Source organism: Eretmochelys imbricata, chromosome 17 (genome assembly GCF_965152235.1).
Source record: "Eretmochelys imbricata isolate rEreImb1 chromosome 17, rEreImb1.hap1, whole genome shotgun sequence".
NCBI classification, from domain to species: Eukaryota; Metazoa; Chordata; order Testudines; family Cheloniidae; genus Eretmochelys; species Eretmochelys imbricata.
The window spans coordinates 20,056,082-20,081,357 of NC_135588.1; the positions used below are offsets into that span (position 1 = coordinate 20,056,082).

The 25,276-nt window shown below is 48.6% G+C and overlaps 1 protein-coding gene across 1 annotated transcript; it reads left to right on the forward strand.

The window, feature by feature from the left end:
• Nucleotides 1–363: 363 nt before the first annotated feature.
• GAS2L2 (growth arrest specific 2 like 2) lies at nt 364–10,839 on the forward strand. Its single transcript, XM_077836859.1, has 6 exons — nt 364–778; nt 3,324–3,562; nt 4,380–4,487; nt 6,402–6,498; nt 7,455–7,755; nt 8,832–10,839. Exons 1-6 carry the CDS (start codon nt 364–366, stop codon nt 10,837–10,839), a joined length of 3,168 nt encoding a protein of 1,055 aa, XP_077692985.1.
• The last annotated feature ends 14,437 nt before the right edge of the window (nt 10,840–25,276 follow it).

Below are 25,276 nucleotides of genomic sequence, written 5' to 3' on the forward strand. Positions count from 1 at the left end.
GTGGGTGCAGGAATGAGGCATGAGGACAGCACCTTCCAGTGGAGGGCTCGGAGGAGCCGAGCAGCTGCGTGTGGGGTGGATGGAGGAACTTGCTCTCCCTGCAGGAATGCAATTGTGATGGCTAGGGGATCTTACCCACGACTAGGGGACCAAGTGAGCTGTGCCACCAGTGAACTTGCCGCTCCTCAGGAGGGGAGAAATTTTGCAACTTTTTCAGCCTAGATCTGCAGTTTGGCAAGTCATGGCGATGGGGGGTCTAGGGACAGGCCCATGAGAACCCACTCTGGGGGCAGAGAGGTGGAAACTCACCATGCCTGGGTAAGTCTGGAACCAAACCAAGGGGTTGATGGTTCAATGTCCCACATGGAAGTCTTTGACGTCCCTTCTCTGTCTCCCTTTAGCCCCGTGTCTCATGGCAAGATGGCTGGGATTCAGGGGGCCACGGTGCAGAGCATCCGGCCCTACAAGTCCAGTGAGCAGTATCTCTACGCCATGAAGGAGGACCTGGCCGAGTGGCTCAAGGAACTCTATGACTTGGACGTCAACGTTGGGTCCCTCCTGGAGGTGCTGGAGACGGGCTCCATGCTGTGCTTCCATGCCAACAACATCACCCATGTGGCCAGAGAGTTCTCCCGCGACTATCCGGGCCTGGCCCACAAGCTCCAGCTGCCCAGATACGGGGTGACCTGTAATGACTCTGCCCAGTCAGGGACCTTCCAGGCCAGGGATAACGTGTCTAACTTCATCCAGTGGTGCAGGAAGGAGATGGATATTAAAGGTAAAGGGGATTCTGATCTTTTCCTCCAGTTTCTTTCCATTATTTTCTTTTCTGTTTGTTTCTAACACCTTTTTCTGCCCCCTCACCCCATGGCAATTCTTTTTCTTCTCATTATTTATTTGTCTTGCTTTGGTGCCTAGGACCACAGTCATGCACCAGGACCCCATTGTGCTGGGCGCTGTACATTATTTATTAGGTGTATTATGGTAGCCTGTAGGAGCAACAGTCATGGACCAGACCCTAGATGCTAGATGCTGTACAAACACAGAACAAAAAGATGGCCCCTGCCCCCCAAAAAGCTGACAAACTAATATACTTCGCTCTTTCTTAGCACCTTCTCTCTGAGGATCTCAAAGCACTTTGCAAACATTCAGTTAGCCCCGCCACCTCCATCTTTATCCTCCATTTATAGACAGGAGAAACTGGAGAGAAGCCGCTAGCTCAAGGTCACAAAGTGGCCCAGTTAGGGAGGCCCCAAGTGTCCTGATCCCATCCAGAGCCTTGATCACAAGTGCATTTTCCCTCCCTTCTCATTAAACTTAGCCCAAACTGAGATGCTGTCTGGGGATTGAGCGCCGAGATGAAGCATCTTAAGGAAGGGCATGATGTCTAGTATCGTGTCCTAAGGCACTGGCCTAGATTCTGTTCCTGACTCTGCCACTGAGTAGCCATGTGAGCTCGGGCCATTCAGTTCATCCCTTTGGGCTTCACTTCCCCATCTGCAAAGGGGGCCAATATCCTTTGTTTCTCCCACCTTCTTGTGTGTCTTGTGTATTTCGCTTGTCAGCTCCTTGGGGCAGGGCTAGTCTCTCACTGTGTGTACATGCAGCGCCCAGCGCAAAGGGGCCCCGCTCTCAGTTGGGGCCTCCAGGTGCTACCACAATACGAATAATGAATAACAATAAGAACAACGCATTGGGAGTCAGAACACTTTCCCCGCCCCCTAAAAAAGGGAATTGCAAATCTGATTTCAAGTTAGCACTGTCAACCCTACAATAACAACAAACTGCAGTAGGGACAGGAGTTGGCAAAGGGACATAAGAGCGCTATGTGTCGGAGGTAGCTAGTAGATTGGATTGATTTGCATTGCCCCTTGAATATCTTCTTTCCAAAAGACACCCGAATCTTTGGCAGCCTGCGCTAAAGCCCCGTGCAACAGCAGCTGCGAATGTCGTTAACGCAGCACTGCCTTAACGCATTTCCGTATTTCCCCTCCGATTGGGGTTCAGTGCCGCGCTGGCAGCTAGGGTCGGGGAGGGGGGTGTGCGCTAACAGTGTGTGAATCTCTGCCTCGTCGACTGGCTGAGGTTGTGGCCACGTGGTTGTTTTAGTTCCTTGGTCAAAGCTGGCAGCTGGCTGCGGAAGGGCTAATCCAGGCCTTGGTTCTCTCACACAGAACCCAGCCTCTGCTCCTCAGCTCCTTGAACAGCTGGAGCCAGGGGGGAGCCCAGATTCTGTTTAACCCTTCCCCAGCCAAAGCAATGTCTGTGCTCACGGCCTCACTTTATCAAGACATTAGCATCCACTTCCAGAAAAGCGCTGGGCATGCTCGTGATTCATAGATCCAGAGAGTTTAAGACCAGTAGGGACCATTAGTTCACCTAGTCTGACCTCCTGTATAACCCAGGCCAGAGAGCTTCCCCCAGTTACTCCTGTGTTGAGCCCAGTGATTTGTGTTTGCCTCAAGCATCTCTTCCAGAAAGGCCTTATTTGGAGATGTCAAGAGATTGAGAATCCACCCCTTCCCTTGGGAGCTAGCTCCTACGGTTAATCACCCTCCCTATTAAAAATTGTGCTTTGTTTCTAACTTGAATTTGTCTGACTCTAACTACCAGCCATTGGCTTTTATTCTACTTTTCTCCCTTAGATGTAATTAAAGAGCCAGTATTGTCTCCCCACAAAGGTACCTATACACTGTGATCAAGTCACCTCTAGGTCTTCCTTTTGATACACTAAGCAGAATGAGCCCCTTCACTCTCCCACTGTAAGGTGGGTCTGAATGCCCACTTGCCTGGCATCTCATGAGCAGGATACCCCATATTTATACCTAAGGAATCCCTGATGTATGTTCATGCAAGGATACTGACACCTTGTATGTACCTACACATTTGCTTGGTATATCAAGGATTTTCCATGCAAGTACCCCTTTACTTGGCCTATCAGGGCAGGACATATCCAATATGTGTCCCACCACTTACTGTACCCCCTTAGGCCTGAAGAGGTTAAACATGGAGGGTACATCTTCACCCATGTCTTCACAGTTGGCTCCCTGCAGAATGGTAATAGGTCAGGCTGGCTCTCACTCATATTGTCTCACCACACCAGGCCTTGCTTAGCTCTTCTTACATCAGACAGTCTCTGTTGCAGAGATCTGTGGCCACGCGATTAAATGCCCATCATAGCATACATGCTGCATCCGTGGGACAATTCACCACCCCAGACACATCAGCGCTGCTGCTCTCACTGGCTCTGCCCTTGTCTCTCATTCCTTCTCTCCATCCTTCCTCTCCTTCTTCCCACGTTTCGCTCATTTGCTGTGCCTCAGAGGTGCTGATGTTTGAGACGGAGGACCTGGTGCTGAGGAAGAATGAGAAAAACTTTGTGCTGTGCCTGCTGGAAGTGTCCCGCCGGGCCTCTCGCTTCGGGATGAGTGCTCCCACCCTGATCCAAATGGAGGAGGAGATTGAGGAGGAGATCCGAGAGGAGATGGACCTCCCCCCTGAGGATACCCCACTTCCCAAGCCCCAGAGGAAGCCTTGTGACTTCAAGAACCTGGACCAGATGGTAAAGGGGTGGGGAACTGTAAGCCACTGGCAGGCACTGGGGGTCTGAGTTCCCTGATACTCATTGTTCTGTCCAGGCGTGAACTTCAGGAGAACCTGACTGGGGGCCTGTCTCAATGTAGAGGGAGGTTCTCTGTTATATGCAATCTACTTTGGGACCTTTCAGGGAGGAAGGTGCTACCTGAATGTGAGAGATTCTTATTCTTGGCTCATGGGTATTTAAAACCCAGCAGAGTTAGCAGGAGTTCTGCGCTTCTGTTTCCAGCAGGCCAGACCCTCCAGTGGTTAGTGGCACTAACTGGGGTTAGAAGATAATAAGGGTCAAATTACTGAACGAAATAGTGCAAAGGGAACCGATTTCTTCAATCGTTAACTGGCCCCAGTTAGAAATCCGAAGGTCCAAATTAGCATGGCTTAAACTTCCTGGATCTTCACATCGAGCGCTACGTGATCCTGACCTGGATCTCGTTAGAGGTTCAAGAATGTTCAGCTAATTTCCTCCCCAACCCCTGTTGGGTATTTTTATTTTTGTGATGGCTTCTGTGCTCCCAGTTTCCAAATATAGCCCGAGCCAGAAGCCTGGTTTTCAGGGCCCAAGCACAAGAAAGCAGCAGCAGAAATATTTTCGTGTGGGATTTCCAGTCTGTTTTTACAGGATCGAGTGGCTTTGATGAGATTTGGATAAGCCCTGGCACCCCGGTCTGTCTGGCAGAGAATGGGCCTAAGGAGCCTGGCACCCCCCTCCCCAAGCTATAATGTTATCCAGGGTGTTCAGGGAGCAGCACTTTCCTCCTATTGACCGTGAATGGACTCCACAGGTCCAACACCTGGTGAGCCGCTGCACGTGCCCAGTCCAGTTCTCCATGATCAAGGTGTCTGAAGGAAAATACCGCGTGGGCGATTCCAACACCCTTATTTTTGTCAGGGTAAGTCCAGGAGGGTGCGCTTTCCAGGTGCTGTTATATTGGTCTGTGTGTTACCGGGACCGTCTCATCTAGGCTAGGGGTTGGAAGGGCACCTACACTGCTGCTCCCATCTGGGGCTGGGATGCTGTGTCCTGGGGGCGGGATTTACCAAACATGGGCTCTTCACCTCTCGTTGTGCCTGGTCCCACTCCAGAAGATGGCATGTGTCGATATGGCAAGTGAGGCGGCCAGAGTCAGAGTAACCGAGCATCGTGACCATTCGCAAGGCAGAGATTTTCATACTATGCTGCGTTAGCACAGAGCAAAACGCATTCAGGCTGAATGGCAGTGAGGATTAGTGATGGGATCTGCATGTCTTCACCTTAAGTAGGATGGGACAGCTCAGTGGGGACCCGACACGGAAGCCCTCTGATGTCACTTGGTGAAATGAGTCACTCCACTTCCTAGTGGGACAGGGGACCATGTCTCAAAACCCCTCCACCCCAGCCGGCCCATTGGTTGGACTGACTGGGCCATGGAGCGTGCGTTCCCCTTTCTCCCTAGAAGTGCTCTCTCTGGGTGAGAAATGAATGGGGCTGCAGGAGGGAAGCTCCCCTTGGTGCTGCCAGGGCCATACCAGCTGTCCAGTGGATGAGTACGGGGCTCCAGCCTCCAGAGCTGTCAGTCTGGTGCCTTTCACCAGCGGGGCATTCACTGTGGGGGGAAACATGGGTAGGGTCGTCCCTCCCTCTCTCCATCCTCCTCTGTATTCTCTCCAGTTGGTTTCTTTCAGGTCTCTAGGCCCCTTCATTAACTTTCCTGGGTGATAGCCTTATCAGTGATTGCAGTGAAAGCCATGTGCCCTGCAGGTTATGGTTGCCTGGAGAGGACCCTCAGATTTTCTTCTCTTTGTAGGGGTGGCCACCCAGATTAACCCTCAAACCCCTCTCCTGCCGTCAGAGATGCCATCATGGTCTGACCTGCATGTACATCTCTCAATTAACTGAATAATCACTAGGTCCCCGAGGCATCCTGCTGGAGTAAGACATGGTGGTAGCAAGCTCTGTATTGTGTTGTGTGTGAGAACCTGCATATTTTCCGTGGCAGGAATCATAGGCAACTGCGCTCCTGGCTGCAGGTCCTCCACTCCTGCCGGTTCATCTGAGTGTATTCAAATTCTCTTTGGACTACATGGTTTTTTTACACATTGTCCACATGTACCTGGGTAAGAGCGGTTATTCATGTGTGCACACACCTATGTAACCATATGCATGGCTAGGTATGCATGCATAGGCAGGCATGTAAACCAAATACGTGCATGTGTTTGCATGCGTGTATTGTAGTGTACAAGCTCAACGCCTGCTCCTGAGATGGGCTGAGCAATGAAGTCAGTGGAAGACTAGGATATTCTGCGCCGATCAGGGTCAGTCCGTAGCGTTGGGATTTCCAGAAGGGCTCAGCACATTGAATACGCACTGGCTGTGCTGTATTAACACGGCAGGTGCTGAGCTCTTTGGAAAATCTGGGGCGCCAAGCGCGGCAAAATCTGGCCCTGATCTCTTTGGAAAACCTGGCTGCACATCTGTTTGAGGATGTTATCTAGTAGCTGGTCCACAGAGAGTATGAGGTTCTCCTTTAATTCTAGGGGTAGAGGCTGTTTTGGAAGCCAAAGGTCCTGGGTTCTCTCCCCACCTATGGCCATGAAAACCACAATATGCTATGGCACCTGGAATTATTATTATGCGCATCACATATACGTGTGCATGTAACCCTGTGTGCATTCCCAGTCATGTGCCTGTGAAATACTGTATACACCTCCCTGGAAAAAAACCAACAGGATGGCGATATCCATCTGTTGAGCTTTCACTCATTTCTAAGCTCAGGACACTGCAGGCCCAGGTGAGCCCCCGTTCATGGGTGCTCTGTTTGTTCCAGATCCTCCGGAATCATGTGATGGTGCGGGTTGGAGGTGGCTGGGACACACTGGAGCATTATCTGGATAAGCATGACCCCTGCCGGTGCACCTCGCTGTGTAAGTCTCCTTGTGCTGCTTCAGTTGGCAGATTCGATGCGTGCAGCCTTGGGGAGGTCTGCATGGGGGGTGACTCTTCTCCTTGGATGAGGTTAGAATCTGGTGGGTGTGTCCCCTTCGCTGTCATCAGGTCCTCAGTAGTAGAAGACTGTGTGGGTCACAGCGAAGAACAGCAAAGAAGCATAGACAGACTGGAGAAGCACATCCGATCTGAACAATTCCCTAGGCTCGCCCATGGCTACGGTGCTGGGTGGAAAGCAGCTCAGCCTTTATAAATCTCTGACAGGGTCACAGGAACTTTTTGGTAGGGGTCATTTCTTTCTGGGTTCTTGTAGCAAGAGGCAGGTGCCTCCTTACAGCATGGAGAAGGCTCCAGGGAAGCCGTTTGTCTCCCATAGTGCCACTAGAGGTCAGGCTAGCACTTCAGAAGGGAGAGAGACCTGCAACACCCCAGTCCTGCCTAGGAGTGTGTGTAGGAATTGCCCTTTGGGACTATTGTATTTAGGGTTTTTTTTTTTCTTTTGTATATTTCACAAGGTTTAAAATGCCTCAGGGAGCCAATTACGGTGGCAGAATAATGTGAGATCTGCTCACTGCATTTCAGCATCTGGACGATAGAAATGTCGTAAGACAATGAGATCTTGCTTTATTCCAGCTGAGTAAATTATTCCTAGAAGTTAAAGACCCGTGTGAAATTCCTAGGTGTGCCACAGGGCCAACTTTCCAATCCATCATGAGTATTCACAAGGGATTTTCACCATGAGGCTTGGAGTGGGCTGGCGTAAATTCTGGTCTACCCCAGTCTCCATGGCGAGTTAGAACGTGCACAGTTGAATCGGAAGTGGTTGGTACTATCCGGCACTGCTTAGGTCTGGCACACCAGTACAGTCACCCCACAAGGTTAATCCACCGGAGCATGGTGACCAGAGATACTGAGTCCCTGAATCTCTTCACAGCTCACAAGCAGGCTGTCAAGCTGACAAGCCCTCAAAGGCTGCAGGCAATACAAGTGCAGCATGAGATCAAGGTCTGCCCGACACCCAGGACAGACAACCCAAAGAAGCCCCAGCCCACCCTAATCGTGAGCAGGTCCCAAAGCCCCCTGCCCCCAGTGGAGTGGAGGACCTACACCCCCCAGAGCCTCAGCACCAGCCGGAAGCTTCGTTCATCTCCATCGCCAGATAGCACCAGCAAGAAGGATTCCAGGCTCAGGCCCCTGCGGGAGCAGTCAGAACCCAGGAGGGTCCCTTCGGCCAGGTAATGAAAAGTTTGCGAAAGGCCTTGGGCTTGATTTCCCGGATGACTCCCATGGATGCTGTGCTGAGCAGTCGGTATAGTCACTGACACTGAAGAGTTTCAGAGTAACATCCGATGAAATGAGCTGTAGCTCACGAAAGCTTATGCTCAAATAAATTGGTTAGTCTCTAAGGTGCCACAAGTACTCCTTTTCTTTTTGACACTGAAGAGCAGCTGGCATTGGACAAAGCTGGAGAATTACGCAGTGAACGGTACATTTTACTGCTAGCCAGGCTTCCTTTGTGGTGCCTTCCAGGACTCCCAGTGCCCCCGTTGTTCCTGTTTGGTTTCCACCTCAAAGGACCTGTTTCAAGCTTGAGCATAGTTGGCCATGGTCTTCTTCATCAGGGTCATCTTGGGATCAGCTGGAGGGAGTCACTTAACTGCTATAGGGTTTCTGCTCAAGTGAGGCCCCAGGACTGGACTGAGGGTCATTGGCAGTGCTTGTGTGTGTTAGGGTCCAGGACTGGAACAAGGGGGGGGACTGTAGGTCAGGCTTGAGGGGCACTGGCAGAGCTGTAGGACAAGGCCTGGAACGAGAAGAGGTAGAGTTGTTTCCAGGTGCAGGTAGGTTATTGGCAATCTGTGTGATGTCCCTGCGTTGATTGGGTGGGTGGTATGTCAGGGTAGAGACACGCTGGCAGAGCTGTACTGGGGCGTCTGCCCGTGCTAACTCTGACCTCAGGCAGCGCGCTCAGCCCCTCGCTCTCAGCAGCGCCAAAATGTAACTATTGTAATGTATCACAAAATGTAACCCATGCCTGTGGTTTTCAGTGGAGTTGATGACACTATGGGGCCCTGTCTTGCTGAATTTGAGCTTGTCACCACCTCCCAGAGGTAGTGGCCTGCACTGGACTTTGTGCCAGCTTGTGAGTGCATCACAAGACCAATGATTACAGCCCCTAACGAGGGATGTATACCCCCTCCCACTGCTTGTCAGCACAGAACCAGCTTCATGCCCAGAGCAACGCAGGTACCCGCCTCCCTAGGGCTGGAGGCGACTGACACATCAATCTGACGCTTTGTCTCTGTTATAGGGCAACAGAGCGGTCTGCTACTCCTTCACGGAGGCAGCAGTTTGCTGAAGAAAGATCTGCGACCCAGCAGACCTCCTCCACCCAGAGCCGGAGGGATAAGCTGTGTGTTTCTACGTCCTCCCTGACCTCACAACTGACTGGAAGCGAGGAGGATGGTTCTGGCGCCTCGGAAGCTCTCCTAGAGCTCCAGAGAGGGCGTCAGACTAGTAGAATCCCTGGGAAGAATCAGAAGGACCCAGCTAGGCTTGTGCAAGCCAGGTGTACAGAGTCCAGGCCCCAGATGACAGTGCCAAAAGACAGAACAGCTCAGCCATCAAGGAGCACCCAGTATGGAGTCAAACCCTTTCCACAGGCTCACAAGCCTCAGGAATCAGGGGTCAAGAGCTTTCCTGGGATGGTCCGTTCCTGCAGCCCAATGAAACCTCTTCATCTCTCCTCACAACAGGATTCCAAGGGAGCTGCACAGAGCCTCAACGGTGCACACGGCTGGGGGGATGCTGGGGTTGTGTTGCCATCCTCCCCAGTTAAACACATGGGCCAGACTCCAAAACAGGAAAGTAGCACTAAGATCCCAGTCAAAGCCGGCCCCACATTCAGCAGGCCCCCAACCCCTGTTCAGAGCCACCAGGGGGAGCCCCGCCTCCGAAATGGGTGGAAAGCCCCTGCCAGTGAAATGGCAAAAGCCCCAGCTCTCTCAAAGATCAAAGTCATGTCCAGGACTGAGGAAGGCTCTCAGGGGCACAGACAATGCAGTGGGGCAGTCAAGCCAGAGACATTGTTGACCAACCTTCCCACTAGCCCAGAAGATAGACTCGGCCTGTCAGATCCAGCAGGGAAGGACAAGGATCCAAAGGCCAAACTGGGGCAGGAGGTAGAGCCAGGGAACACCAATAACAGCAGCAGCAGGAGTGGTGGCGATCCAATAGGCTGCTCAGAGGAGAGGGAACGTGTGTATACGCCTTTGCCCATCAACCTGGCCCAGGAGCGGGCGCTGTACAGGAGCCTAGAAGATGAGATCTTATCCAACATAAAGGTTCTAGAGGCTGATTCGGATGAAAGCCACCACCCTGAAGGGAACCAGCTAGGTGACTTCGCCTTGGACTGCAGCTTAGCGAGCGTCACCACAGCCAGTGATGTAAGTGGGCTCAGGTCCTCCACGCCCTCCCTGTCTTCCTTTACAAGCGCCAGGCAGACCTTGCCCTGTGGCAAGGGTGTGCCCCGGAGTGGTGTCTATGTGCCCAGCGGAGAGGCTGGATTCCGCTATGGTGATGTGATTGACGAACTCTCCCAGGGGCACAAGCCACTCCACCCAGTGGATGTGGAGAACTGGATCGCCAAGATCCCGCCCAAGGGGGCTGTGAGGGTTTCCTCTCAGCAAAGTTCACCTCTGGTGAATGGAAACCAGGTGGAAAAGAAGCTTCTGGAGCCAGAAGGGGCTTTGTTCCAGGAGAACGTGTCCAATGAAACCAAAGGCAAGCGGTCAAGGAGGCAGCCGCCTCACACAAGCCATGCAGGGTCTGCTGCAGTCAGTAGAAATAGCAAAGCTCCTCAGGCAGCCTTTGATGGCCCCAAGGCATCTATCAATTCTCCAGCCTCTGTGGGCGGCCTTGAAAAGTCCAAACTGCCTCAAGGTAAGCCCAAAAGGTCCCTGAAGAAGCCCGAACGGGTGCCATCCATCTACAAGCTAAAGCTACGCCCCAAAATCCGCCCACGCAGGGACAACAGACCTGAGAAACGGCCATCCAAAATCCCCACTCCAGTGACCTACCGACAGGCACAGAAAGTGGCCAGTGCCAAAGCCCAAGAGAAGGCCCATAGCTTAAAGCATCAGATCCGGCCAACTCAGGACAGCCTGGATAGTACAAGGCAGAACAGCACAGGAAATGCTGGGTCCGAGGAAGAGGCTTGGCTTTCAGAACACAGTGGCTCCCCACAATCTGGGAAGAAGACAGTCCTAGCAGATACCAAAGTGTGGCTCACAGAAGAAGATGAGGAATCCTGGGTCTGATGTCTTGCCTGGTGGTGCCAGTTTTGCCTCCCAGTTGTCAGTGTTTATAGCTCTACAGTGAGCCACATTCTCCTCCAGCCGCATTGGAGAAACGGGGTTAGAGAGGAGACTCCGGCCCAACAGATGAGAAGCCAGTGAACTGATGATATTGGGGGTGAAGCTGAAGTTCTCCCAGGTTCTCAGCTGAGTGGCTCAAAAAAATAACCTGTTCATTTGGGCCAAAGAAATGCGACATTTGTTTTGAAGGAAGAGAATCTAAGAGGCAGATTTTCAGAGTGTCCTCAACATGACCCTCAAAAACTGCAGGTACAATTTTGTGCTCTCTCCTGGTTTTTGGACATGCACTAACTCCTCAAAGTGGCAAACTGAGTCCGCAATTTGGGATGAGGCATCTTTGAAAACTCGGTCCCAAGTCTGGAACTAAGAACAGAATTTAGAACAAAGGGCGAAAACTGATAACTAATAGTGTGGTACAATGGCTGCCACATTTTTTCTTTTCCAGCAGATGGAAATGTAAATATTTTTAGTGAAAAAGTACTATCAGCAGGGGGAGATGCCAGTGATATGTCTGATCATTTTCTCCTTGCCCCTGAGAGCCACACCAAATCCATTGTAATATTTTTCTTTGACAGATGTACTTCTAAATTCCCCTCTCAATTAATCTGGTGGATTTCCAGGGATGGTGTACTTGTGGAATTGGGAGGAGAATTTGGCCCATAAATTGCAAATACAGAGGCCAGTTTAGCCCATGCAGAGAGGAGAAAGAGCATGGTCTTGTTTTTAAAGCAGGACAACTGGGTTCAAATAATTAAATCCCTCTGTGCCCCAGTTTCCCCATCTGTAAAATGGGGCTAATAATGCTTACCTCTTAAGGCACCGAGCTTAGTGAATATTTGTAAAGCACTTTGAGATCCTCAGGTGAAAGGCACAAGAGGAAGGCAAAGTATTATTATTATTGTCCTAGATCCATGGATGACTCTTGTATTGATCCCAGTGGGAATCCCAAGTGCACTTGTAAGGCAGTATTGAGCCCTGCTTTTGAAAAGGTTCCCCCAAGATTGCTCTGCCTTTTATATGAAATGGGCAACATGCCAGCCTCATTTTGTTCACAAAATTCTCGTTGAATTCAAAGGGAGTTTTCTAAAACACTGGAAGTGGAATAGCCCACGAATTGTGTCAAAGTCCCTAATCAGACCATTTCCCCCTTTTTCATGAAATTACCGGGGCCAAATACTCAGCTGATGTAAATTTGATTTACTTCAGCTCAGGGTCTGGGCCTCAGTTGCCTGCACATATTTTAAGCTTGTCATTATTATTGTTAAACCAGTAGCCATCCATGCATTTGAAATAGGAAGTTACTTGAAACGACAAGAGCTGAAAGAAACACAATCATAGATTCAGATGGTGGGTTTGTTTTTAACCAACATGCTGGCGCTAGAGATGCTTTGTGATATCAGGAAAGAGCCCTTTAGAGACCACCCACAGTGTCTTGATACCCATGAATGCTCTGTGTAATTTATGTGTGAATTGTCTTTACTGTTATAACTCTTGGAAATAGTATTTGAGGTGACTATTAATAATGCTGCTTGTTCCAGTTATATAGCGTATTCCTAAACCTTTGATCACTATACAATTCTCAGTGTTTGTGCAATAGAGACATTCCAAAAACTCGTCTGATTCAGTAACTCTTCTGTTTCAGTGGGGATATGCAAAGACTGATCCATTGATAGCAACGATGCCTGTAACCCAGGGATGAAATAGCTTACTAGATGAACCCTTTGTTGCACTTTACATGGGAGAAATTGTTTCCAAAACAACCTATTTTTCCTTTGGGTCATTAAAAATCCCTAACTTTGGACCTATGGCTAGGCTTTCCAAGAGAGGATTAAATAGGAAACGTGAGTTCATAAAGACAAGAATGCAAGAGTTTACACGGACTTTGTTAATTAGAGCTGGTGGGAATTTTCGCATGTTTGGAATGCTGATTTACAAAAATGTGGAATTTTTTTGCAAAAAAAATGTTCTGGATTTTTAAATTTCTGTTCATTAAAGGAGGCAGCAGGAAATAGGACAGTCAGGTCCAGGCAGTAGAACAAGTCAGGTCCAGATGTGGCCTGCTCCATATTTAAGATTGTGGACAGGAGGGTGGGGGGATCAGGAATGGCAAATGGGGTCAGGAATGTAAACTGGAGTAGTAGTAATAGGATGAAATTTAATAGTGAAAAGTCCAAGGTCATACATTTAGGGATTAATAACAAGAATTTTTGTTATAAACTGGGTATGCATCACTTGGAAGTAACAGAGGAGGAGAAGGACCTCGGAGTATTGGTTGATCACAGGATGACTATGAGCCGCCAATGTGATATGGCCGTGAAAAAAGCTAATGTGGTCTTGGGATGCATCAGGCGAGGTATTTCCAGTAGAGATAAGGAGGTGTTAGTACCATTATACAAGGCACCTGTGAGACCTCATCTGGAATATTGTGTGCAGGTCTGGTCTCCCATGTTTAAGAAGGATGAATTCAAACTGGAACAGGTACAGAGAAGGGCTACTAGGATGATCTGAGGAATGGAAAACCTGTCTTATGAAAGGAGACTCACTTTGTTTAGCCTAACCAAAAGAAGGCTGAGGGGAGATATGATTGCTCTCTATAAATATATCAGAGGGATAAATACCATGGAGGGAGAAGAATTATTTAAGCTCAGTACCAACGTGGACGCAAGAACAAATGGATATAAACCGGCCATCAGGAAGTTTAGACTTGAAATTAGATGAAGGTTTCTAACCATCAGACGAGTTAAGTTCTGGAACAGCCTTCCAAGGGAAGCAGTGGAGGCAAAAGACATATCTGGCTTCAAGACTAAGCTTGATAAGTTTATGGAAGGGATGATATGATGGGATAGCCTAATTATAGCAATTACTCGATCTTCAACTATTAGCGGTAGATATGCCCAATGGCCTGTGATGGGATGTTAGATGAGGTGGGATCTGAGTTACTAAAGAGAATTCTTTTCTGGGTGTCTGGCTGGTGAGTCTTGCCCACGTGCTCAGGGTTTAGCTGATCGCAATATTTGGGGTCAGAAAGGAATTTTCCTCCAGGGCAGATTGGCAGAGGCCCTGGGGGTTTTTCGTCTTCCTCTGCAGGTCACTTGCTGGAGGATTCTCTGCACCTCAGTCTTTAAACCACGATTTGAGGACTTCAGTAGCTCAGACATAAGTTAGAGGTTTGTAACAGGAGTGGGTGGGTGAGATTCTGTGGCCTGCGTTGTGCAGGAGGTCAGACTAGATGATCATAATGGTCCCTTCTGACCTTAAAGTCTATAATTCTATGAATGCTGTTCAACCGTGTGCTGAGTGATTTGACTGGACAGTTCACCCATGTTGTTTTTTCAGGTGGCTTCAGCAAGATCTAGATCTGAACTGTAATCAGTGAGGATGATAGGAACATTAATAACTCTTTGTGCAGGTAATACTAGGTGGAGAAGTGCTTCCATCTCAATGGAACAGAGATTCAGTGAGAATTTCAATACACCCTCTACAAGAGTCTTAAAGCTGCAGGGTTGAAACTGACTTGAGAGATGTGTAGGGGTCACCGTCTTCCACCCCAATTGCAATGGGTCAGTTTTGGGATATTTTACATTTTCCATTACCCACAAAGTTGCCACATGTTCCATTTTCATTATGTTCTCTTGCTGTCATTAGAAACACATTAACAACCCCATTGTGGGTATGAGACGTGGTTTGGAATCACTGATTCTGAGAATTACAGCCCTGGGTTTTGTTGCTTCAGCTGTTGTTGAGTGCTTGATCGCCCAACTCATTGTTTCCCTGCAAGATGGTGGGTCTAAGAACATTGATTAATTTATCCTTACAATACCGCAGTGAGCTATAGAAATATTATTACCCCCATTTTACCAGTGGGGAAACTGAGGTACAGGAAAATCAAGTGACTTATCTAAGATGACTCAGGCAGTCTATTGCATAGCTGGGAATTCAACTTTGAACCCCAGTACAGTACCATAACCACAAGACCCTCCTTCTTTTCTTGCTGTCTTTCCCTCTGGAGTATGAAAACTTTTAACAGCTTTGTCTTGTGCAGCAGCAGAGGTAATTGTAGTAAGGAAGATCCTTGTTGCTGAATTCCTTTAAAAACTGGGGATGGAAAAAGACACCAATTGAGCCGTTCTCTCAAAGCTCCCTTTAAAATATCTAACCAAAATACAGGGCATACCTTCTTGATGTCGATGGAGGCAGCCAAAGAATGATACATTGCCCAGATGGAACAGAGGTACAGTATGAAATAGACCATAAAAATTAGAAATTGAAAATAGCCATTAATCTTCCCTGCCCCACTAATGAGGGATACATTAATGAACCAAAACAATATGTACACAGAACGTGACTGCCGTGATGCTGCCCTTTGTGTGAGTGTCTTTATCACCCTGAAGCATTCCTAAGAAATGTCTACAATTTCCTACTTCTGACAGTGCGTCTTTATTGACGGCATGCTTTGAATTCTGTTTGCTTCCAATTTTGTCACAGACTTAGCCATGAATTTTTCAGTGAAACTTACTAAGACAATCAGCACCCTGGAGAGACCTCAGAGCTTTAGCATATTCATGGAATATCCTCTTGGTATTGACACTTTCTCATCAATTATTGGGAGTGGACCACATCCACCCTGATCGAATTGGCCCTGTCGGCACTGGTTCTCCACTTGTAAGGTAACTCCCTTCTCTTCATGTGTCAGTATATTTATGTCTGCATCTGTAACTTTCACTCCATGCATCTGAAGAAGTGGGGGTTTTACCCACAAAAGCTTATGCCCAAATAAATCTGTTAGTCTTTAAGGTGCCACTGGGCTCCTCATTGTTTTCATGGCACAAGTCTATTTGGCAAGAAGGATCTTTTAAGAATGAAATGAAATTATTTAGCTAATCAGCTAAACATTCACTTGGAGTGGTTTCTGTTAGTTTATGACCAGCCTTACGAGATAGATCAATTGAATACCTTGACAAACATAACCATGTTGGATGAGTGTCGTAAATATACAGAACCAACAGAAATGGAGAAGAACCGTCACAGACTTGTGTTTAATTTAAATGCATTGGATACAGATTAATTTCCTTTGTTCAGAACTACAAGCTCCTTGATAACCAGTCTGAAAGTAGAGCTGGTTGGAAAAGTCAGGGTGCTTTTCACAGAAAATGTTGAGGTTTTGGTAAAATATTTCTGTTGAGACCCAAGACATTTTGATTGCGAAATGCATCTCCCATGACACACCACTGTCTCCCTTCTTGGAGAGGGTAGTTAGCACATCCTGGAAGTCACATGTTGGAGATGCATCATGGGAGATGAAGTCTGACTGGGGAGCCTGGCCTCTAGAGCAATGGTTCCCAAACTTGTTCCTCTGCTTGTGCAGGGAAAGCCCCTGCCGGGCGGGCCGGTTTGTTTACCGACCGCGTCCATAGGATTCGGCTGATCGCTGCTCCCAGTGGCCGCGGTTCGCTGCTCCAGGCCAATGGGAGCTGTTGGAAGTGGCGTGGGCCAAGGGACGTACTGGCCGCCGCTTCCAGCAGCTCCCATTGGCCTGGCGCAGCAAACCGCGGCCACTGGGAGCCACGATCGGCTGAACCTGTGGACGCAGCAGGTAAACAAACCGGCCCGGCCCGGCAGGGGCTTTCCCTGCACAAGCGGTGGAACAAGTTTGGGAACCACTGCTCTAGAGACTAGGAGTCTGAGACACCTGAATTACATCTCCCACAAGGCACCATGGCATGACAGCATTTCACACTATTTCAGCTTTTAGTTTAAATATTCCAGTTTTGGGGCATTTGGGCAAATCCAAAAAAGCCAGTACTCTTTGCAAACAATTTCATTTGGTTGAAAAGCCAATTTTCTGTTGAAAAAACAGTTTATGGAAATTTTTCACCCAGCCCTCGCTGAAAGGGTTTTTACCAAGTGTTGCTGTAGCTTCTGTAATGTCTGTAGAAACATGGGTTTGAAACTTTTTACAGTAAATTTTCCTCCATGACTCATCACCAAGCACGCCCCTCCTCCTCTTTCAGGAAGGGTAAAACAGCTCTCTCTGCAGGGTTCGTTATCAGGAGGCAATTTAGTGATTGTTTCAAGTGGCATGAGAATTAGGCAGTCGGAGATTAGGAACGGAGTCGGAAACAGATGGCTGGAGAAAGGGTTGGAGATCTGTGTCTTATACCTGTTGGAAACTCATTTTTCTGGGTTTAAAGCTTGAAGACAAACTGCCCATAATACAGGGGGGTCCCTCTTCAGGGCTCTGTGTCTGACAGATTAGCTAGAGGGAGCATGGATCCGGGGAGGTGGGTTAATGTGGCAGTTATCAGGTAATACACAGCAACATTATCAGGTCCCACTTGTTCCCAGGGGAAGAGGGCTTTAAAGGAGGTCAGACCTCCTCTATGTTCATAAGTCTCCATGCATTCAGTGGTGTCTGTGTGCAGCTAAAGAGACCCATATGAACAGAGATAGCCCTCTGTAGAGCAGGAAGGCCAGCTGTGACTAGGGAGGGCAGGGTAAGTGCAAAACCTGAAAGGAGGACTAGACAAACAGGGGATGACAATTCTTCGGCACGTTCTCTCATCTGCTCAGGTGCTGGATAATTGAGCATGGAGAGTCACTTGTAGAAAGAGATGGTGAGCTGCCTCCGGCAATGTTCTTGCCCTGATGGTGCCGTGGCCGTTGAGGGGGAGGCAATTGAGCTATCAGGTGGAACGTGGGGGCCCTGAAGTTTCCGTGGCAGTTGGTGGTAGTGATGATGGGGGGGGGTAGGGGGAAGGTAAGTTGCCAGGTGGAACGTGGGGACCCGGAAGGTTCCGTGGCAGTTGGTGGTAGAGATGATGGGGAGGGTAGGGGGAAGGTAAGTTGCCAGGTGGAACATGGGGGCCCTGAAGTTTCCGTGGCAGTTGGTGGTAGTGATGATGGGGGGGGGTAGGGGGAAGGTAAGTTGCCAGGTGGAACGTGGGGACCCGGAAGGTTCCGTGGCAGTTGGTGGTAGAGATGATGGGGAGGGTAGGGGGAAGGTAAGTTGCCAGGTGGAACGTGGGGGCCCTGAAGTTTCCGTGGCAGTTGGTGGCAGTGATGATGGGGGGGGGTAGGGGGAAGGTAAGTTGCCAGGTGGAACGTGGGGACCCGGAAGGTTCCGTGGCAGTTGGTGGTAGAGATGATGGGGAGGGTAGGGGGAAGGTAAGTTGCCAGGTGGAACGTGGGGGCCCTGAAGTTTCCGTGGCAGTTGGTGGTAGTGATGATGCGGGGGTAGGGGGAAGGTAAGTTGCCAGGTGGAACGTGGGGACCCGGAAGGTTCCGTGGCAGTTGGTGGTAGAGATGATGGGGAGGGTAGGGGGAAGGTAAGTTGCCAGGTGGAACGTGGGGGCCCTGAAGTTTCCGTGGCAGTTGGTGGCAGTGATGATGGGGGGGGTAGGGGGAAGGTAAGTTGCCAGGTGGAACGTGGGGGCCCTGAAGTTTCCGTGGCAGTTGGTGGCAGTGATGATGGGGAGGGGTAGGGGGAAGGTAAGTTGCCAGGTGGAACGTGGGGACCCGGAAGGTTCCGTGGCAGTTGGTGGTAGAGATGATGGGGAGGGTAGGGGGAAGGTAAGTTGCCAGGTGGAACGTGGGGACCCGGAAGGTTCCATGGCAGTTGGTGGTAGTGATGATGGCGGGGGTGGGGGAAGCTAAGTTGCCAGGTGGAACGTGGGGACCCGGAAGGTTCCGTGGCAGTTGGTGGTAGAGATGATGAGGGGGCGGTGGGGGGGGGGAATAGGGTTGCCAACTTTCTAATAGCTGAAAACCGTACACCCCTGCCCCGCCCCTTCTCCCAAGGCCCCGCCCCCTGCTCACTCCTCTTCCCCCTCCCTCCATTGCTCGCTCTCCATCCCCCCTGCCCCCCATCGCTCACTCTCCGGTCTCCCGCGACTCACCTGCTGGAGCTGATGCGGAGCCTGCTGCCTGCCCAATCAGGTCACAGTGGGGGTCAGTCCCCTGAGCAAGGGGCCAGGGCAGGGAGGGATTGTCTCCATAGCCAGGAGCTAGGGCTGGGGTAATTGGGGTATGGTGGGGGTCGGTTTAAGGTTTCGTGGGACCCTGGGCCAGAGCAAGTTTGAGGCTTCCTCCCCACACCTTCCGCCTGCAGCCCTACCCAAGGCCCCGCACTGTTCTGCTCCTTGCCCCCGTGGCCCTGCCCCTGTTCCATTCTGCCCCCCCCCCCGCAGCCCAGGACCTCTGTCCCCCCACTCCTGCCAGGGCCCAGGGATGCCACAGGGGGTAGAGCACCCCCAGCCCCGAGGCTATGGCAGGGCGCCAGAGCTCCTCCAGTCCTAGGGCCGCAGTGGGGGTCCGGGCACTTAGCTTCCTCTGCCTGCCCTGTGCTTCTGTGGGGGACCAGGCTCGGGGCGCTGGGGTTTCTCTTGCCCCGCCCGCCTGCCAGGTGCTGTTGCTGGGGAGCGGAGCATGGTCGGGGCGTGGAGGCTTCCCCTTTGCAAGCCGGGGAAGGCACAGCTCTGCCCAGTAGAGCTAGGGAAGGTGCCGGCCCTTTTGTTTCCTGGGGACTGGGCGGGAGGGGATTGCCCTGGGTGCCACCGGGGCTCCAGTAGTGGGCACCTTCTGCCCAGGGGGACCCTGCCCTGCAAGGGGTGCTCTCCCCACTACTCATCGCCTGCAGCGCCGTGGGTGAAGACCCATTCTTTGGGGCTGTGTCCTGTGCTCCATGGCGGGCTCCTCTCTCCTCCCCCCATCCCAGGGGCAGCGCCGCCCAAGTTAGCTGGAGCAAGATGCTGGGTGCTTGGCATTGCTCCACGCTCCCCAGCCATCTGTGCATCTCCCACCCCAGGGGATACATGATTGTTCCTCCTGCCCCCCACCAAGGAGGGGTACTCTGGCCCAGTGCAGCCCCCAGCCAAAGGGCAGGCATTGCTGTCTGCTGTGGGCAAGTGGACTTTTCTGACTGGATGCTGCCAGGTTCCCTTTTTGACCAGATGTTCTGGTCGAAAACCAGACACCTGGCAATGGTAGTGGAGGATAAGTTGTCAGGTGGAACGTGGGGGCCCTGCAGGTTCCATGGCAGTTGGTGGTAGTGATGATGGGGTGGGATAAGTTGTCAGGTGGAACGTGGGGGCCCTGCAGGTTTCATGGCAGTTAGGAAAGACAGTTGGGCAGTTCAATTAAGTGAGGTGATTAGAGTGAGTAGGAAAGGGATTGGGCATCACTGTGTTCTGAGCTCCAGCACCTTGTAAGGGCCTCACAATGGGGTCTTCAATACAACAGGGTCTTCAATCAGCTCCGGTGGTGAGGGAGCGTTTCATGTCGGTGAAGGGCTGTGCTGGCATGGCCCAGGGACCCTCTGCCTCAATTAGTGCCAGTTATACCCAACTTGTAATGCATCTAACAACTGCTACTATTAACCAGGCCATCGTTCACAGGCTCCAGGCCTAGCTATTGGGAGATCTCGCCTGGTTGGGTTAAGGAGATAGGTCCAGGCTGCAGTCTGGCTGGGGGAATTTTGTCCCCCTAGGTTTCCCTATCTTCATTTTAAAATTCTCTTCAGGGACCATCTTCCCTCAGGTTCTCCAGAGCGGAGCTGTGTGCTCACTATTCCTGCATGTGATCATTGCCTCCAGGCTGGGGGTTGCTAGTGTTTTCAGCTAGTGTTTTCAAATTCTCACAAGGCTATGCTCTGTGGTATGGCGGGGCATCACAGGGCAAAGGGTCCTTCACATCCATCTGGAAATCAGGTCAAGACAAAAACCAGTGGGTCTGATTCCCCCCGCCCCCCATCTCATCCCATTTGCAGCTGTGCACAGTTGCTGTAAAACACCAGCAACAGCATCCCCTTATCCAGCTGCAAATGACCATCCAAGCTGGCTGTAGCAGTACAGAATCAGGCTCAGACAGTGCTTTTGCCTTTACACACAGTGTGTTTTTTGTGCTGCACGTCTAGTGGGCCAGCATGATCCTCACAGCCTATACTGCCTTCTTACTTGATTGTAGGTTTATGGCTTTTTGGGCAGCTCGTAAAAGTGTTCTTAAATCCCAATTATCATTCAAATTTTTCTGATTGAATTCTTCCTCCCAGCTGATCTGGCTCATAATTGTTTTCAGCTTTGTAAAACTGACCTTTTTGAGAGAGAGAGAGAGAAATAAATGTCAAGGTGTCAAGCCAGCTGTGCTTTACCAGGCAAAACACCACTATCCTTCCTCTTGGGTATGATTGAAACCAGACCGAAATAATTTCTGCTGAGTAAATAAGGTACAGTCTTCATTCAGTGTAAAACTATTCTTTTAGCTCAGTTCCTCCACCACACAGGGTATGTCTACAGTGCAAGGGGAAAAAAACAAGCAAACCATTCTCAACTTGGGTTAGTTAGTTCAAGTTAAAATAGCAGTGATGATATGCTGTAAATTGCTATGCCTTTTAGTTTGATTTCAAGCCACTGCAGCTTCAATGTAACCAGCTAAAGGATCTGTGCTTTATTTTTAAATCTAACCTGGTGGATTCAACATTAGATTGATTACTGGTCAAAAGGAAAAAACCACCCATATAATTAATTTGACTTAGTCAGGAATTGCTGAGATTGAGGCGCTGAAATGAGATTATTTAAAAGAAAAACAAAGCTGTAGGAAGTTGCTGGGTTTTGGAAAGTTCATGAGAAATTGATTGGAACTTTATAGGCGTAACAAACTAGCCAGAGTTAACATAATTAATGACACACAAAATGTGGGGAGGGATATTAAACCTCATGTATCAGGACTGAAGCCAACCTCATCTAGTAGAGACCAGGATCAGAGCTAATGGAAAGTGGGTAGAGGGGCAGATTATCCCACATCTGCTACTGCGGGGCTTTTTGCATCTTCAGAAGCAGCTGGTGCTGGCCACTGTCAGAGATAGGATATTAGACTAGCTGGAGTTCGATTCTGATCCAGTCTGGCAATTCCTACATTTCTAGAAGCAGAGCTGCTCATGCTGGTCACTTGGTGATGGTGAGGAGTGTGGATATAAGAAAGCAATCAGACATCGCAGGAAAATGACAGAGACGTAGGTACAGAAGAAGGGGAAATGCACCCGATTTTAATCTGATTTCAGATAACGGGTTTGTAGTGTGTTACAGGCTTTACAGACACATTGGGAATCTCCAACAAGAAATAGTGGACAACCAAGTCCAAGAAACCCCCAAACTAAACAGATCAGATGAAGAACATCTGGGGCAGGGATGGGAGGGAATAGAGAGAGACTCCTAATTAGAGGCTTTCAAGTCACTGTCTGTATATTTCCTCCAATGTAGAAAAATGAATAACAGGTACACAGTGCAGAGAGAAATGTGGCTCTCTTCTGAGCCCTCCCAGGGAAGACGCTCACCAGGAATATTTGGGAACAATTTTCCTGCCAAGGAAGCACAGTTGTGTGTGTAAAAATATATATGGGGAAATGTTCCTTCTTAGAACCTCGTTTAAAGAAAGAGAATGGTAACACTTTGTATTAAGGGTATTTTTAGAAATAGGTTAATGCATAAATAATTATGTGATTAGTTATTACAATATTTATTAAGAGCTTAGTTATAAATGCTATTGTGCTTGTCATCTTCTCCCTCCTGTTTTGTGGCTTCACAGCCCAATGCTGACACCAACCAATATTGCCTGGGGATCTGAGCATGGGCTTGGAAGCCTGGAATTCCTCAATTTAAATTCCAGGTCTGCCACTAGCTCTTTCTGTTGCTTTAGGCAAATCACTTGAGCTTGCTACCTTATTTCCCCACCTGTAAAATAACGACACCCCACCGCACTAGTGCGAGGATTCAGTGTTTGTAGCTGTAGTTCACTCTGAAGCTGAAAATTGCTATATAAATAAGTCGTCTTATTACTAATATAATTTTCTCTGAGTCACTGTAGAATATGATAATTACATTTATAACATTTTTCAAAATACTTAATCAGCGCTAGAAAACCTACAACTAAGTGTGTTAGAAACCGTTTGCAGTGTTGTTGGAGCTGTGTTGGTCCCAGGATATTAGAAAAACAAGGTGGGGGTGAGGTAATATCTTTTGTTAGACCAATTTCTGTTATAAACTGCAGGGTACAGGGTTATAGTAATCTATGTATTGGCTTAATACGTGATATTTTTACATTATAGCACATTTTATAAACGCTTTATTATTGGCATTTACAAATGAGTTTGCTTATTAAAACTGTTTAAGGGATAAATCTGGCTAGAGAACAAGAATATGGACATAACGTGTTAATACCAAAGAGATGACATTAGAACCCCCTGTAGCAAAGCATGTTATTACATTGTAGTACATGCAGTGTACAGGATGAATAACAAGCCACAGTTAATTCTAGAATTACAATTCCAGCACAAGGTTCTCCTGATGTCACAAACCATGACCAAGTCCTCCAAATGTCTCAGTAGAATCACAAGCCTAGAATTTACAACTGACCATTCATAGAATAATGTATTGATTGCTGGGAATATGTATGATCGCCCTTTACTGGCTGGACTCAGCTGTGTGTCATAGACCCTATATGGATACTAGATTTGCCTTTAGCTCAAGTGATAGAGGCCTGTGTTTTTGAAGCAGGAGGAAAGTTATTGTGAAGTTCCAAGTGGCTATGGTGTAAGTACCTGGGTAGCCATCGATTTGTTTCAGTTCTCTCTCTAGCATTCCATTTTGCAAACCTAACTGTGCACGGCCCACAATTTCAGCACAGTGGACAATGACTTAGCGATGCTCTTCTCTTTAGTGGTGGTGGTAATTAGACCGCTAAATCGCAGCCTCTCACATTGCAAAAGTGCTCTCAATATTGTTTGTATTCCAGCAAGTGACTTTGGTGATCATATAAACCCTGACAGCAAGATTCCAGGGATTTGGTCATAAAAATGAAACTTTAGTTAGAGTTTATTTTTTTATAAATGTCTTAATAAAAAGTGTCACCAAGATAGTAATAGCATCACTGTGAAATGGGACCTACCACTGGGAAGGTATTGGGCTTTTTGTTTTATTATAGAGAAGGAAGGCTTCAACATTTTTTAACCTTAGAAGCAGCAGGTCTGGTTTTACTGGAGAACTTGTTGGTCTCAGGTATGGATTGGGAGCTTCCTCCTCCCTTAAACTTTAACCAAGAAATCTTTTCTCCCAAGTGTTTCTCATGTGGTTGAGCAAGTTAAAGAGGGGAAAAACAGGGCAGACAAGACCTATATTTCTAAAGTATAAAACACAAGCAGAAAATAATTTTTTTTAAAAAAATGCAGACCTCTTTTATCAAGCATAAATTAGCCAAAAGAAAAAGGTGTGTGTGAAGGGAGGCACAAACCCAATTTCTCATTTCTTTGCAGATCTTTAAACAACTTGACTGCCTTGACATAATGTAATTCAAGAGTCTGCCGTTAGATGGCCCCAGGGTTTCTGATATGTGTTATGTTTAGGGAAAGGATTGTCTAGGACAAAGAAATAGAAGAACCCAGAAAGTATAACAGTGTGTAAAGTATTAGAGCATCTCCTTCTAGTAAAGCCTGAACACACAACTCTCCCTCTCAGGTTTCATTTGTTCTATTACAACAGCCCCTGGCTTGTGTGTGTGTGTGTACTAAGCTGCTTTTAGTGGGAAAGAATGAAGCTGAGATCCACTGCAGCTACTGATCAGCCCTTTTAAACAGTTTAAGGAGATAGCCTTGCCTATTAGGAAACTGTACATACTTGCATATAAACTGAGATGTTGACATCTGAAATGTCAGTCAATCTTTGCAAAGTAGCCTTAAGTCAGGGTGAATTTAGCAGGTCAATTATGATAAAACAACTGTAGAAAACAGGCGTTTCTAACTGAAGTTCATTGATCTCTCCCGCCATGACCATAAGATGTAGGTGCGTTTGGGTCAGATCAATTTATAAACGGTCAGTCCTGATACTTATTTATGCTTATGCCCCTTTACACAGAGGAGCATGAAAAGCATCGTGTTTATATTAGCTGTAGGATCTTTCTCAAACACTAGGTACATGGCTATACAGTATTTTTGTTATCCTTCAAGGAGGCCATTGTCTAGTTTTGTTTCATTGATGATAATTTTTAAATCTGTACAGAACTGACAGTGGTCAGCTCCAGCAACAAGAGGTAGAACTCCAGGACCTGTCCAGCAAATCTGGTACAGTCAGATAGTTCCACTGTCCCTGCCAGACTCCTAACACTAGAATTTCAGGATCATTTTGCTTTAAACCTAGTGCCAAAATGCCAGCTGGGGGAAAAAAATCCATTTAAAAGGAAGAACAAAAATGATACAGCTAACTGCCAAACCTGGGTGTCTTGTCAGCAGAAGGGGGGGAGGGGCTCTTCGTGCACACATGTGAGAATGAACACACCGACAAGCCCATCCAAGAAAGGCAAGCCTCAGACAGGTGCTCACGCTGTTGAGATATTTAAA

What these genes read in the sequence shown, in the direction of transcription:
- GAS2L2 (XM_077836859.1), top strand. Translation starts at nt 364, where the DNA reads ATGGAAGTCTTTGACGTCCCTTCTCTGTCTCCCTTTAGCCCCGTGTCT. An exon ending in GAAGGAGATGGATATTAAAG is followed by an intron (nt 779 to 3,323) that starts GTAAAGGGGATT and finishes GCTGTGCCTCAG; the next exon opens with AGGTGCTGATGTTTGAGACG. An exon ending in ACACCCTTATTTTTGTCAGG is followed by an intron (nt 4,488 to 6,401) that starts GTAAGTCCAGGA and finishes TGTTTGTTCCAG; the next exon opens with ATCCTCCGGAATCATGTGAT.